This window comes from Hakea prostrata, chromosome 1, assembly GCF_041222555.1.
Source record: "Hakea prostrata isolate BN-2017 chromosome 1, UWA_Hpros_2, whole genome shotgun sequence".
NCBI classification, from domain to species: Eukaryota; Viridiplantae; Streptophyta; class Magnoliopsida; order Proteales; family Proteaceae; genus Hakea; species Hakea prostrata.
The window spans coordinates 8886999-8900800 of record NC_142600.1 but is presented as its reverse complement, the minus strand read 5'-3'; the positions used below and the strand labels follow the sequence as shown (position 1 = coordinate 8900800).

General features: G+C 37.3%; 2 protein-coding genes across 2 annotated transcripts; both read left to right on the top strand.

Moving 5' to 3' along the window:
• Positions 1–581: 581 nt before the first annotated feature.
• LOC149027230 (methylesterase 17-like) lies at positions 582–3406 on the top strand. The gene is made up of 4 exons (XM_089146535.1): positions 582–985; positions 1174–1314; positions 2499–2633; positions 2784–3406. The coding sequence occupies exons 1-4, from the start codon at positions 665–667 to the stop codon at positions 3060–3062; spliced, it is 876 nt and encodes a 291-aa protein (XP_089002661.1). The 5' UTR covers positions 582–664; the 3' UTR covers positions 3063–3406.
• Positions 3407–4164: 758 nt separating this feature from the next.
• Positions 4165–10178, top strand: LOC149027229 (methylesterase 17-like). The gene is made up of 4 exons (XM_089160681.1): positions 4165–4486; positions 4643–4783; positions 9302–9436; positions 9726–10178. The coding sequence occupies exons 1-4, from the start codon at positions 4235–4237 to the stop codon at positions 10002–10004; spliced, it is 807 nt and encodes a 268-aa protein (XP_089016807.1). The 5' UTR covers positions 4165–4234; the 3' UTR covers positions 10005–10178.
• The last annotated feature ends 3624 nt before the right edge of the window (positions 10179–13802 follow it).

The following is a 13802-nucleotide window of genomic DNA, read 5'->3' as shown; positions in this document are numbered from 1 at the left end:
TACCTTACACCCAATAATGGCTTAATTCTTGTTTTTAGGCAAAAAAATGAAATCCTAAATTTCATGAATACAGTAATGTTTTACAACCAAATAAATATAAATCTTCAGTTCATTAATCTAGGGATTTGAAATCTCTGAATTCAGATAACCAAACCGACCCTTATCACATGTTCAAAAGAAGATTCACCCGGGCCGATCTCTAATTTTTATTTTGACAAAAAAAAAATCTTTGATTTTATTATATGAATTGAGGATGGTCCACCTAAGAGAGTGCATAGAATTCTACATTCACGGATAGGAAGGCTCTGTCTATTCCGAGTAAGACAGTTTAGCCGTTATCCGATCTCAGTTTGGCCGTTATCCGATCTCTGGTTGTGTAGTGTTACCAACTGAGTGGTTTCCTCGATAGTTTTTTTGTTTTCTAATAAAATACCTATTTATTAAAAAAAAAAATAGAGGATCCCAAGCCTAAATTTTTCTGTCTTTGAAAAACAATCTCATCCAGGGTCATATCTTTGCTGCTGTACTGGTCCCACACGTTACACGAAATAAGAAGAAAATAAATACAATGACATTTCCAGCTGGACACATTCCAATCGGAATAACCAGAGAAGGTGGGGAGAGAGAGACAGAGGGAAACCAGAATAGAGAGATAAGTGATTCCATGGGAGAGGCGGCAAACATCGGCAGTGACAGAGTAGCAGCTTTAGCTTCTGGTGGTGGTGGTGGTGGTGGTGGTGGAGAAACAGAGTGTCAGTCGCAGTCGCCGGCGGTGGCGCACTTCGTGTTGGTGCATGGAATTGGACATGGAGCTTGGTGCTGGTACAAGATCAGGTGTCTTCTTGAGAGTTCCGGCCACAAGGTTTCCTCTATCGACCTCAAGTCTGCCGGAATTGATCCTTCCGATGCTTCTTCCGTTCTCACCTTCGACGACTACAATAAACCTCTAATCGATTTCCTCTCCGCCTTACCTCCACAGAATCAAGTATTCACTACTACTCTGCAAACCTCCTTTTTTCTTTCTTCAATTATGTGATCGATCATATCAAACGCCTGTCCAGGATAAGATCTGAAATTTTGCTTGGGATGCATGCATGCTTTGATGAATTGAATTCGGTGAAATTAGTTTCTATTGATGGATTAACGAAATTTAGGTCAATGGATTATGAACAGGTTATACTGGTAGGGCATAGCGCCGGAGGATTGAGCGTGAGTGACGCAATTCATAAGGTTGGGAAGAAGATCCAGCTCGCCATCTACGTCGGGGCCACCATGTTGCGTTCTGGCTTCTGCACAGACCTTGATGTCCTCCATGTATGTATCTGCTTTTTCTCTTTGTCTCTATCGTTCTTTCCATGTTCTCGATCATGTTACGCCATGTTTACTAATCTTACCAGCGAATACCTTCCACTCTACTTTTCCTGATCTCAAGAAAATTTCACCTCTTGATCTCATAAAGAGTTCTCGTAGCATGAAGTGTTTGTCTGAGTAGTTACTAATTCATACATCTTTTTTTCCTCCCTTCAAAAACTCAAACTTTCACCACCAAATGTTTTCTTCTTTACACATTTTTGTTTTCAAATGCATTGGATTAGAATCTGCCCGTTGTGCTTCTTTCTTTACCATCAAAACATGAATCGAACTCCAAATTCCAGCATTCCTAGCTTCGGATGGAATGAAGAGCTTTTTATTTTTTTCTTGCGGGGGTTGGGGGTGGTGGAGAGAAGAATCAAAGCTGTACAGGGATCTTACCATAACCATTGGATTAGAATATTTCACAGAGGTATAAATCCTATAATTCATTGAACAGTCATTGAGAGAGCACGTCTGTTTACCAAAAAAAGAAAAAAGAAAAGAAAAGAAAGCATTGTCTAAAGAGGGGGTTCAACTTCAGTGTTGCGCATTATTGTGTTGTCAATGGTCGATATCGAAATCTCGACTGTTGGCAACAGGTGTTGCTCATTTGATACGCAGCATTTAAGCCTATTTCTCTAAAGAAAGGACTCAAACTCATGCATCCCAAGTTTATAAAAGAGGTTTTAATATTCGAGTTATGTGCTCCCCTTACTGTAAATCCATGACACAATAGAGATGACGTCCACATCAGTATCGTCAAAATGAGTCACAGGTGGCAAACTTGGTAGGTCCCACCCTTGTTATGTGTTAATGAAATGTGAAGGAAACATATACCTCTCTTGAGGGAAGATGTGATTCTGACTCAAAGGTGGCAAACAATGCGAGAAGTTTTGGGGTCAAAACACTTCTAATATATTAGAAGTTTGACTTACTCCATTGTGACCAAAAGTCAAATTGATTAAGGGTAGAACCGTAGAAGTTAAGTAGTCATCGGATCTGAAATTTTCCCCTTCATTGTGGGCTTTCATGAGCCTGCCGGCCGGTCATATAGGCCCATTTCACGTAATGAACTAAAGAACTCTCTCTCTCTCTCTTTTCAACTCTTATCTTTCAATTTGATGGCCTTTTTCACTATGAAACAGGGTGTACCGGATTTGTCTGAGTACGGTGACGTACATGAACTTGGGTTCGGATTGGGACCGGACCAGCCGCCCACCAGCGCCTTAATCAAGAAAGAATTTCAGCGCAACCTCATGTATAATTTGAGCCCTTTGGAGGTACTAATCCAAAACTTGATTTTTCTTGCCGGTTAAACCGGATTTTGGTCCAATTTTAGACACTAAGGTGCCACAGTTAATGAAGCTTCTACACCAGATATATTTTTCAGACACTAAAACAAGTATCCTTTGTTGGAATTTTGGGCTCAGGACTCGATCTTGGCGTCTATGCTATTGCGACCAGGACCGATAAGGGCCTTACAAGCGGCACGGTTCAATGAAGGACCGGAAGCAGACCAAGTGAAACGGGTATACATCAAGACACTGCACGACCGAGTTCTTAAGCCTCATCAGCAAGACAAGATGATTAAAATGTGGCCACCTTCTCAGGTGTTTGAACTGCAGAGCGACCATTCCCCCATCTTTTCCACTCCTTATGAACTCTTTAGCACTCTGCTCAAAGCCTCTAAATCTACCCTTTCCAATTAAGGAACTTGTCCATAGTCTTCATTATTTTCCCTTTTCAAATTGATTTGTGATTTAATTGTATGCCCAGTTCTGGAGGACATTATAGTTCTATGTTTCGAGTTTGTTTCATGTACTCCCCGATGTATTCCAAGAGAGCAAGATATCATTAGTGTACCATTGAAGGATACTTTAGTTGGTAATAGGTCATAGGTTTGATGCTCTTTGTGGTATATATAATATTATACACCTCTTAATATAATTATTATAAAAAAATTTATTATTGAAAGTTGTTTTTCTTACATGGAACTATGGAAGGCTTGGTCAGTACCATGTCTAACTATTTGGCATGTTTCCAGTCTATAGTTTGCAGGGTTGTTGTCTAGAGTTGTATAAATATTTGTTTTGCTTCTAAGAAAAACACTAATTTAAACACAAATGTAAATAATCTTCAGTGCATAAATCATAAAATTCGTCTTAGTAAATAAACAAGGGTTAGGCATGCTAATGATCGGAAGGTTAGTTTCATATAGTCAAATTTCCGACTATCCTTTCAACCTTTTTTGTTAGAGTAGAGGCTTATTTTCTTTTCATATCTTTTCAATACACATTAGTATGGGATTTAGCTCCATATTCTGACAAAATGAATCAAAAGTGACACCTCAATGGGTTTCTCATAGCCTCGCACCTAATATGTAGTAGAGAGATGTGCAAGAGAAGCATAAGCTTCTGAGTTTCGATCACTCTTAGTTAGTGGAGAACAACGTGCTCTCCAAACACCTTTGAATTACAAAATAAGAGATGTGGCCTACGTGATTCTCATTGAGATTTTTTTTTTTAAATGTTTATTAAGTAGGCTTTACCGCTTATTTTGTGGTTCAAAAATGTCAAAACAACACTTTTTTTTTTTTTTTTGGGTCAACGACATTGCCCGAGATAAAAAGACTTGAAAAGTCCACCTTGTGAAGGGTAATTTTCTTTTCACGGTCGCATCTCCTTAAATGGATTATTTTATATATCTCGTGTTGGATCCGAAACTTTGAAGGGGTCAAGATTCAAGACTACGGCGTGGAGGGAGATCGTTACTTATATATATCGTGTTGGTTCTGAAAATCTGAATGGCTCAAGATTTAAAGCTATTCAAGAGCAAGAATTAGGAGGTGAGAGAAGGAATTCCACTGTGAGAAGAGGCCAACATGAGCAGTAACGCAGAAGCAGAGTGTCAATCGCAGTCGTCGGTATCGGCGCATTTCGTGTTGGTGCATGGATTAGGGCACGGCGCATGGTGCTGGTACAAAATCAGGAGCCTTCTTGAGAGTTCCGGCCACAAGGTCACCTGTATCGATCTCAAATCCGCAGGAATCGATCCTACCGATGCCTCCTCTGTTCTCACTTTTGATGACTACAACCAACCTCTCATCGACTTCCTCTCCTCCTTAGATCATCAGGTACGATCATCAAGTTCATACATATTTATTAAAAATTACAGAGAAGATATGGATTTGAAATTATCGTGAATATAATGATCGATCATGAAGTATGCATTAATATAGAATTTGAAGTAGTTTCAAATTAGATCTGTTCAATCGATGATGATCGATCAGGTGATACTGGTAGGGCATAGCGCCGGAGGTTTGAGCGTGAGTGATGCGATTCATAAGGTTGGGAAGAAGATCAATGTCGCCATCTACGTCGCTGCCACAATGTTGCGCTCTGGCTTCTCCACCGAACTTGATGTCCTCCATGTATGTCATCTAACACTCTCTCTGAGCTTATGATCCTTATAATTTTTACCAAACAATGCTGGATTATTCCTTCTAATCCTTCTAGAGATCATGCAATGTAGATTTTAGATCTCCATGGCTTCCATTGCTACTATCTTAGTTAAAACCTTAGGGTTGAGATTTTTCTTTTTCATTTTTCTGTTAATAATAATAGATACCTAAAGGTTTAAGACATAACTATACAGCTTTGTCCGAATCTTGCCTGTCCATTTACGCAAGTCGTGGAGGCAAGCTAGATTGCAACAAACAACTTTTATAATGAGTGATAAACTTCAGTTAAAATATTTACAAAAAAACTTTTATAATGAGTGATAAACTTCAGTTAAAATATTTTTAAATTTCTTAGTGCAGTATAAAATTATAAGAAATTAAAATAAGTTCATATCCTCCACAATTCTGAGTCCTTATAATGTGTAATTCATATCTAGGATTATGACACGTAGTAGTTAATTATCCAACAATCACAATTAAAGCCCAACTAAGAATTGAATCTAATAAATCGTTAAAATATCTCTTAATTTCTTCTCTTTTCTTTTATTTTCTTTTCTTGAGACTTAATTTTAGAAATTTATTAGCTTCAATTCTTAGTTAAGTTTTAATTGTGATAAACTGTCACATGTTGCAATCCTAGATAGAAATTACAGGAAATTTTATGGAGTGGGAATTGTAGAGCATATGAATACAAAGAAGTATGAACCAATGAAACCTGTCTTACACAATTGCAGAATTCTAGGTAATTGACTAATCAATGGGAGACGCAATCCGAGAGGTTCCTAATACCTAATAGCATGAATACAATCATATGAAATTAAAATAAGGTTCATCCTTGACAAGGTCGGTTCTTTTTGGTGGAGTCTGCAATTGATTGGTTAATTACTAGTATATGGATTTTATAATTGTGTAGATGCATTTTCACTGATTATAAGTTTATAACAATACTAGTATATGAATTTTATAATTGTGTAGATGCATTTTCGCTGATTATAAGTTTATAACAACTTTTTCAATCATAACTTATAATAACTTTTTCAATCAATAAAATTTCTTTTTTGCCGAAAAATAATAAGAAATGAATGGAAAGATAGATTTTTACACGTCAAACACTAATGCTAAATTCTTAATGAAAACCAGTAGCTGTAAAAGTTGTGGTTTGACTTACTTTTTGGCAAAGGGAAGATATTAGTCCTTGGATCCCAAATATTTTTCCTCAATTGGGTTTTAATAATTTCTATATTATTAAGGCTCTTTTTTGTATCAATTCTTATTCTCTATTATGCCTATTTAAAAGAAATAGGTACAAGAATTTATTATTGATCAAGAATGAAAAATGGTTTGGTGAATTTTGTCAAAAATAAATTATGGAATGAAAAATAAGTTTAGTGTCAAAATAAAAAATTGTTAGTAAATAATAGTGAACAAGTGATTAAAGAAGGAAAAAGTATGGTTTTTATTTAAAAAAATATGTATTGACTATTTTACCCTCATCTTAATCATAAAATTTTAAGTAAACTTGTACATAAATGAAAAGAATGAATTCTCACTATAATTCATAATAGACAAAAAGTTCATTATAGATTTTGAAAGTTTTTCTATTATATTAAATAAAAATAAAACTGATAATAGATGCCAAAAAACTTCATAATTGAAAATGATAATTGATATAAAAAAAAATTTAAAAAAAAAAAAAAAAAATTAAAAAGAGCCTAAGTAAAAGATAGATACTTTAGTAACATGGCCTTAGATGTAGATACCGAATAGCATGGTATTTGCACAAGTATGTGGTTAATAAGAATTGACATTGATGAGATTCTTTTAGTTAGATTTAATATCACCTGCTTATATAGGTAAAGAACGATGTAGACCATCCACAGGGCATGGATTAAGAATCTCAAAAGTTAAGTTGCATGCCCCACCCCAGGTGGAGTTCTGTGACTTCTGTCCTCATCCATATACAAGTAGATAGTTCATAGTTGATCTACACTCTTATTAATGGGGTAAAGTAAGTAAAACAGTAGCATTCTACATAGGGAACCCAGGACTAAAGTTGCGTTTTCTTCTATAACAATATCCACCCATTGTATATAGAGGTCTTTAAGTTCAAATCGCCTTCCTTTCACACCTTCTTTCTTGCCCAACCCTTATGACTGGTTTGAAAAAAGAAAAGAAAAAATAATACTTCTTTTCCCAGAATAACCAAAGAGTTGGTTAAGGCAAGAATCAGTTTCTCATCACTAGGATGTTTTTGATCTGGTCTGTATTCTTAGGTCTTATTTTGGGTGCTGGGCCAACTTTTTTGCATCTTTTCTTGGGTAAAAGTAAATTTCATTCCTCATCAAACCATGGAACGGCCAAGGCATAGAGAAAGAAGCCAAAAGAGTGGAAGAGTGCCAAGACGTCCTACATGAAATTGATGTGACCACCTTAGCAAGGGGTGTATTCATAGACATTTATACCCTGAAAATACAACCGAAAGCAACTGAAATGAAATGCCGACTAAGGCCCACCATATCCTATATAATGGGCCGGTTCTCACTAGGCATACGTTGAGGCCCATATGTAATACAGTTAAAGACATTTTCGCGATCTGGTTCCACAAGGACACGTATGTAGTACCTCCCAAGAGCATGCAGAAGACTGGCCCTGATGGCCAGTGCCTCTCCACTCTGGGCCGATGACAAGCCCATGGGCTCCTGAGTTTACCATCTAAACACCACCCAACACCACCCAAGTAATCCCACATGATAAAATCAAGCCTATCCCCTTGCTTATCTTTTCTTCCATGAGGCGTCGGTGTTCCCCTGATAAAACCATGGGTGGAGGAAGCCAAATCGTAACGGAGCAAGACTCGCATTGGTACTAATGCTGCTATGTGAAATTTTAAGAATTCCAACTGATTGTGGATCATCTTCCCTAACGGTGCTCTCCCGGCTTTATTATATGGGACCCACAATTAAAAAATAATAAAACATTCTTTTAGAAAAAAACCCATCACCCTAATCCTATAGGCCCTCTGTAATTTGTGGTCAATAGCCGTTAAAGAGCACAGAATACTCCCAGTCCGCCGATTCGTTCTAACTTGGGTGCTGCATATAGTGGAGATTGAAACAATAATTGAAATTTCAATCTTGTTTCACATTAGTTTTTTTTTTCTCACATAAGTAGTTCAATTCAAGCACCCAAGCATAAATGCACATAGGGGACCACAGCTTCTGACTTTTTTTTTGTCTTTTTTTGGTAGAAACTGCTTCTGATTGAAGAATCGAACTTTTTGCATCTTCAGCCCATAAGAAAGTGTTTTCTTTTGCATGACTGTAAGGAAGCAAATGCGTACAAGATTACCTACAGAACCAATGTGCTGGACTTTGTCAAATTCCTAGGTTGTTTAGAGATATTTACAACATAAAAAAGAGCCAACAATAACTTTTTCATTATAAAAATAAATGGAATATATCCGAAGGCCAAGGATGACGTTCGATATCCCTAAGCCAGTGAATAATTAACTCAAGAGTCTAGTTCGGATTTCTAACCATCTCCAGCCTTGTAAGGGTGTAGCTTCCAAGCCCTGGATCCCTCTCAGCTCTGTTTCCATGGCATTACCTGCAAGTGATCTAAGCAATAAAAATTTGATGCTTCCAAGTTTTCTAAACTTTGAAAGACAGTTTATCATCCACACCGACTAAAATATTGTAAATATATCTGGTTTATTTCAAATCAACAAATTCTATCGTGGAAATAAACTAACAAGAAATACTGTTTGAAATGAACAGAGTAGTAACCTACCACCAAGAGACTAACTCAATTAACAATGACTTGACACTTCTTTATTTGCCTCTCCTCGGGGTATATATGTAAATATCACCCCCTCAAACACCCCCGCTGTCCCCCAACCCCCCCCCCCCCCCCCCCCCAAAAAAAAAAAAACCATAATATTATAAAAGCACCCTTAAAAAAAGAGTATCCTAGTCTCGTTTCCAAATTGAAACACCCTTAGCAGAGTTTACCCCTCACATTCTCACACAATGCTTAAAATTCAGACAGAGGTGGCCCATTGAGAGAGACCTTATTCCCCTCTAAATTTTCTTCTTTTTCATATATCACATGTATAATAGGTGCTAATTTTCCCTTTGCCTGAGTTCTAAAAAACCGCTTGTTTGATTTAACAAGAGCTGCAGGTCAACCAGAGCATTAAAGCATAACTGCTATGCTTTTCAAAGCCTACCAGAGCATCGCCAAAGCACGGCCCCTTAAATTATTTATGTAGCCTATGTATGAATGTCAAGAGAAGAAAACTTGAAAAATAAACACATTGAATTTGAACAGAGATATAGAACACATAAAACAGTCATCTAACATGATAACTTGTCTTCTTTCCATTTTTTGGCCTTCGGCCTAAGTAGTCCCATAGGTATCAAAATCTACCTCATTATATTCAACTCGATGTCATCTTTCAGATTTTGGACTTCTTTTTCCATGACACAGGGTCAACCAGATTTATCTCAGTTTGGAGAGGCATATGACATAGCATTCGGATTGGGACTGGGTCACCCACCAACCAGCGCCATTGTTAAGAAAGAATTGCAGCGCAAAATCTTTTATAACTTGAGCCCGCTGGAGGTATATCTTGAAACTTCTTTCCTCTGAAGAGAAAGTCCTTCCATAACCTAAAGGATTACTTTTTCATTTTAGTGTCTTGAGACATTGTTTCTAAAATCAAACCAAATCTATCAAATCAACAAAAGAAGAGAGCACCATTTTCAGTCCCATTTTTCTGGTTAAATGACAGCATTGACTGATTTTCTGGCACAGTACCTAAAACTATGGTTTTAGAATTTGAGTTTCTATACCAGTGATTCACCAATTTCAATCTGATTAGAGAAATATTTTCTGGTTGGCGTGGGTTCAGGACTCCGTCCTAGCATCAATGTGTATGCGTCCAACGCCAGTCATAGCGTTACAGACAGCAAAGTTCAGTGCTGGGCCAGAAGCAGACAAAGTGAAACGGGTATACATCAAGACAGTGCACGACCGGGTTCTTATGACCAAGCAGCAGGAAGATATGGTTAAAACGTGGCCACCTTCCCAGGTGTTTGAACTGGAGACTGACCATAGTCCCATCTTTTCCACTCCCCTTGAGCTCTTCAACATTCTGCTCATAGCCTCTGGGTCTAAACTTGGCAATTAGGAAGCTTGTGCACGGTACCTACCAACCATTATCTATCAGAGGTTTCTTGGTTTCAATTAATAAATTCCATGTTTATGCAATTTTGCTAATAAGTAACTATGGGGACCATCAAAATGACAACACTACAGTGTATTTAGGACTTGTAAACTCCTTTTGATTGTTCTTTGTTGTATTCTGCAGAAATTCTTTATATCGAGAAAAGGAATTCTAAAATAAATTTTACTCATCATTATATCATCATATCTTAACACAATCTTCTGGTAGATGGTGATATAATAGGATTTATCCTCATCGAATGAAAAGTGTTCTTATAAAACCCTGAATCCTCTAGAAGATGCCTCTATAGTCTTTTCACCCCAACTACAATTTCTATTTCTTTTTGTTTTGGGTGAAATTTTTTTTCTCAAATTGTAATGTCTCTTTTATGTGGCAATCCTTAAAAGGAAAAATCAGAGATGTAGCATTTAGTGGTGGATCTCTTAAAGCCCTTAAATTTGATGATTTTAAATTTGGTAAGGAGTTAAATTTTAACTCATACCCATGCTTTGTTTGGAGTTAACCATAATCTTTCTCTCTATGAGTTCTTTTGAAAAAAGAAATGGTAGAGGATTTTAAACCTATTATAATCATCAAGAAAGATAGACTTGTAGTTGAAATTGAAATCTCAACAAAATGAAAAAATATCAAAAAAGTGGAGCTTCTTTTGTATCCTATAGGGATGATCCGATCCTCAAGGACAATTACTGGAAGACTTTAGATCAATTGGTGTATAATGTTTCTTAATAAAGTCGAAGATTAAGACCTTTCTGAATCTTCATGTTTCACTGTTTCAAGCTATATTTATTCCTTAGTCAACAAATTCATTTTATTATAACTCAAGGCTCCCCCCCCCCCCCCCAAGTAATCTCACCTAGTGGGGTTTATTCTATCAGGTTAGTAGACATTTGTATTGAATATTGAACTCTAGTAGGAGATTAGACAGTGTTGCCATTTGATCCCTATATTTTTATAACCACAATGGATGTCTTTTCATTGTTGGTGGATTTGTATAGAAATCTTAATGTGTAACGGTGTAAAGATTGTTAGACAGGGTTGAAAGATCATTGATGTTTTTTGTTTCTTGATAATACATTGAGACAACCAGTGAGGCTGTATGCTTGACCCTGATCTTTTTCATCCTAGGCCTAAATCAACTTACTTGCAACCAATTGTTTGTCAATCAGGTAGAAAAATAACTTACCTCTTGGAAAGCATATCTTCTTAAGCATGTTGGTGACACTGTTCTTATACAATGTGTCTTGGCTTCTATTCAATTACCTATCATTTCCCAAGAGGACCATCTGATGCCAAGTTCACAATGTTTCTATTTGCCTGATTTACAATGTTTCTATTAAAGACTACCATATAACTGAAGTTTCTTTTGCACCTATAGTTTGTAAAAATGGGATATGTTGTACTGACAGTCTGATATTGACCAACATCAGCAGACTATCAAACAAAATCCTAATGCAAGTATAAATAAGTACCATAAAGTTCATGCAGGGAAGAGAAGTAACAACAAAACAATTCACAGCAAGTTATTTTGCAACATTTGACCTCATGGTGACTTCACCAATGTGCTGTACTTGACTGTTTTATATTCAAAGCCCAAATTCAAAATCCATAATCTGCACCATTCATTTGACGTTCCACCAAAAGACCTTGTCACCCTCACTCCTGCACACCTTAATCCCAGCCAATCAAAACCTATGCTGCCAAAAATATGTTTGGTTCTAGAGCTTGCTTTTATTTTCATATCTGAATATATGGCACCTAATTTCAGAATAGAAAGCCCTACTAAGAGAAAACCCATTCTGTACAAGAAATTTCTAGTAATTTTCTCTCAATCCGATTATTCTGGTCTTTAATGTCAATGACTCAATTACCCCCCAGCAATCCTAATCAACTACTCACCAGAGTTTGACTTCAGCCAAAGGCTCTGGCCAGCACACTTTTTTTCCTCCCTCCCAAAATTTGACTTAGCTTAGTCTGATAAGGTTCTCTCCATGCAAGGATTTTATGCAATTCCATTCTCACTAATAAACCTCCTCCATTCGTTTTCACACTTGAATTAGGAATATACATAGAGAAAACATCTAGAAAATTTAAACAAGGGCGACTCTCTTTCAAGCTTTACATCTCTTCTGGGTAAAAAGATAACTACCACACCTGGAAAATTCAATTTTCCACCTGAGAGAAAAATTAAGCAAGAGAAAGACAGAAAAAGAGAACACCGGCAGGTGAGGGTGGATGAGAAGGGGGGGGGGATAAAATGTATAACAAAATCTAAGTTGGGGAGGTTTGCATCAGAATTAACTGATTTTTTGTTTCAAAATCCTGAGTCAAACCGGTCGATTCAAGATTAATTACCAATTTATATTCTGTCCATTCAAACTGCCAATTCTAGGAGCTGGGGGTGGATGGGTTGCTAGGTTTTCAGATCTGGTTTAGGGGATCAACTTTGACCAATTCTGAACTGATTGGGATTGGAATCAACAGAGGCCAATTACATGTTTACATCTCCAATTATGAATTTAAACTCCTTGACCAAATCAGTAATTTGGATCAGAACTAAAAGTTACTGATCCTAGTCCAACTGTTCCAAAATAACTGGTTTTAGGGTTTCAAGACCGGACTTGCCAATTTTAGGGTGATACTAGAGTAGGCCTCAGATCTAAAAACCAGTGATCCAGTCCCAAAAACCCTAGAATCAGTCATTTTGGAACAGCAAGAACCAGGATCAGTCATTGCTGATTTTGATCAACTTGGTCATGATTGATTTCAACACAAATCATCAAGATCAACCACTGTCAATTCAAGTCTTCGCCAATTCCAATCTGGATTTGAAGTTGGAACCGAAGATTGAATCACTGAATCAGACCCTCAAGATTCTGATCTAGATCAAATGGGGATAAAAACATGAAATCTCTCAAATGTAAAAAATGAATCAGTGATAGTCTCAAAAACCATTATTTGGAATTGGCTACACCACCAGGGTGCCCAGCCTATGCCATCCTCTCTCTTCCTCACTTGCCAACCTGCCTCGAAGTCACATCCTCTACAGCCATAAACACATCAGCCATCCATCAAACCGTTAAGGAGAGTTTGTCACATGGATATTGACGGAACCGGTGGGAGTATGTTTTCTAAAAGTAAGGCAGTGATACTCCTCTAAATTGTTACACTTTCTCCTTATCACTGTCTTCTTTTTAGGAAACATGCTCAAGTGTTGGATTCATTAATATCCACAGGACAGACTCTCCTTAAGGGGCTGATGGATGGCTAAAGCCTCTATGGTTGTAGAGGATGTGGATCCACCAGCCTCCAACCCTGTTAGTCTATCTATATAGTCATTTGAATCTTCTATCTATAAAAGAAACCCTTCACTTGTATAGTTCAAGGCCTTCTTAGATGTGTTTTGGTTTAAATTCAAAACAAACTACAAATCACTTCATCTCTGGTAAGAAATAGCAACCTGAAATTCAAACCCCAAGATCCCTTGGTGCAAATCAACATTTTATTTCTACTTTTCTTCCATGTTGCCTCACTAGACCTCCCATGCAGCCCATCCCTCCGCACATCTATCCTCTACAGCACATTCCTGCCCCCTTTACATAGCACCTCCAATCTTTCAATCTCCTCCACTGCCCCATATTGTCTCTCTTATATCCACACTTCCCAGATAAGCCCTTCTTTTTCTCCAGTTCAGCCCTCTGTTTCTTGCCAACCATTCCCTTTTTTCTTCCCCTTGAACCCCAC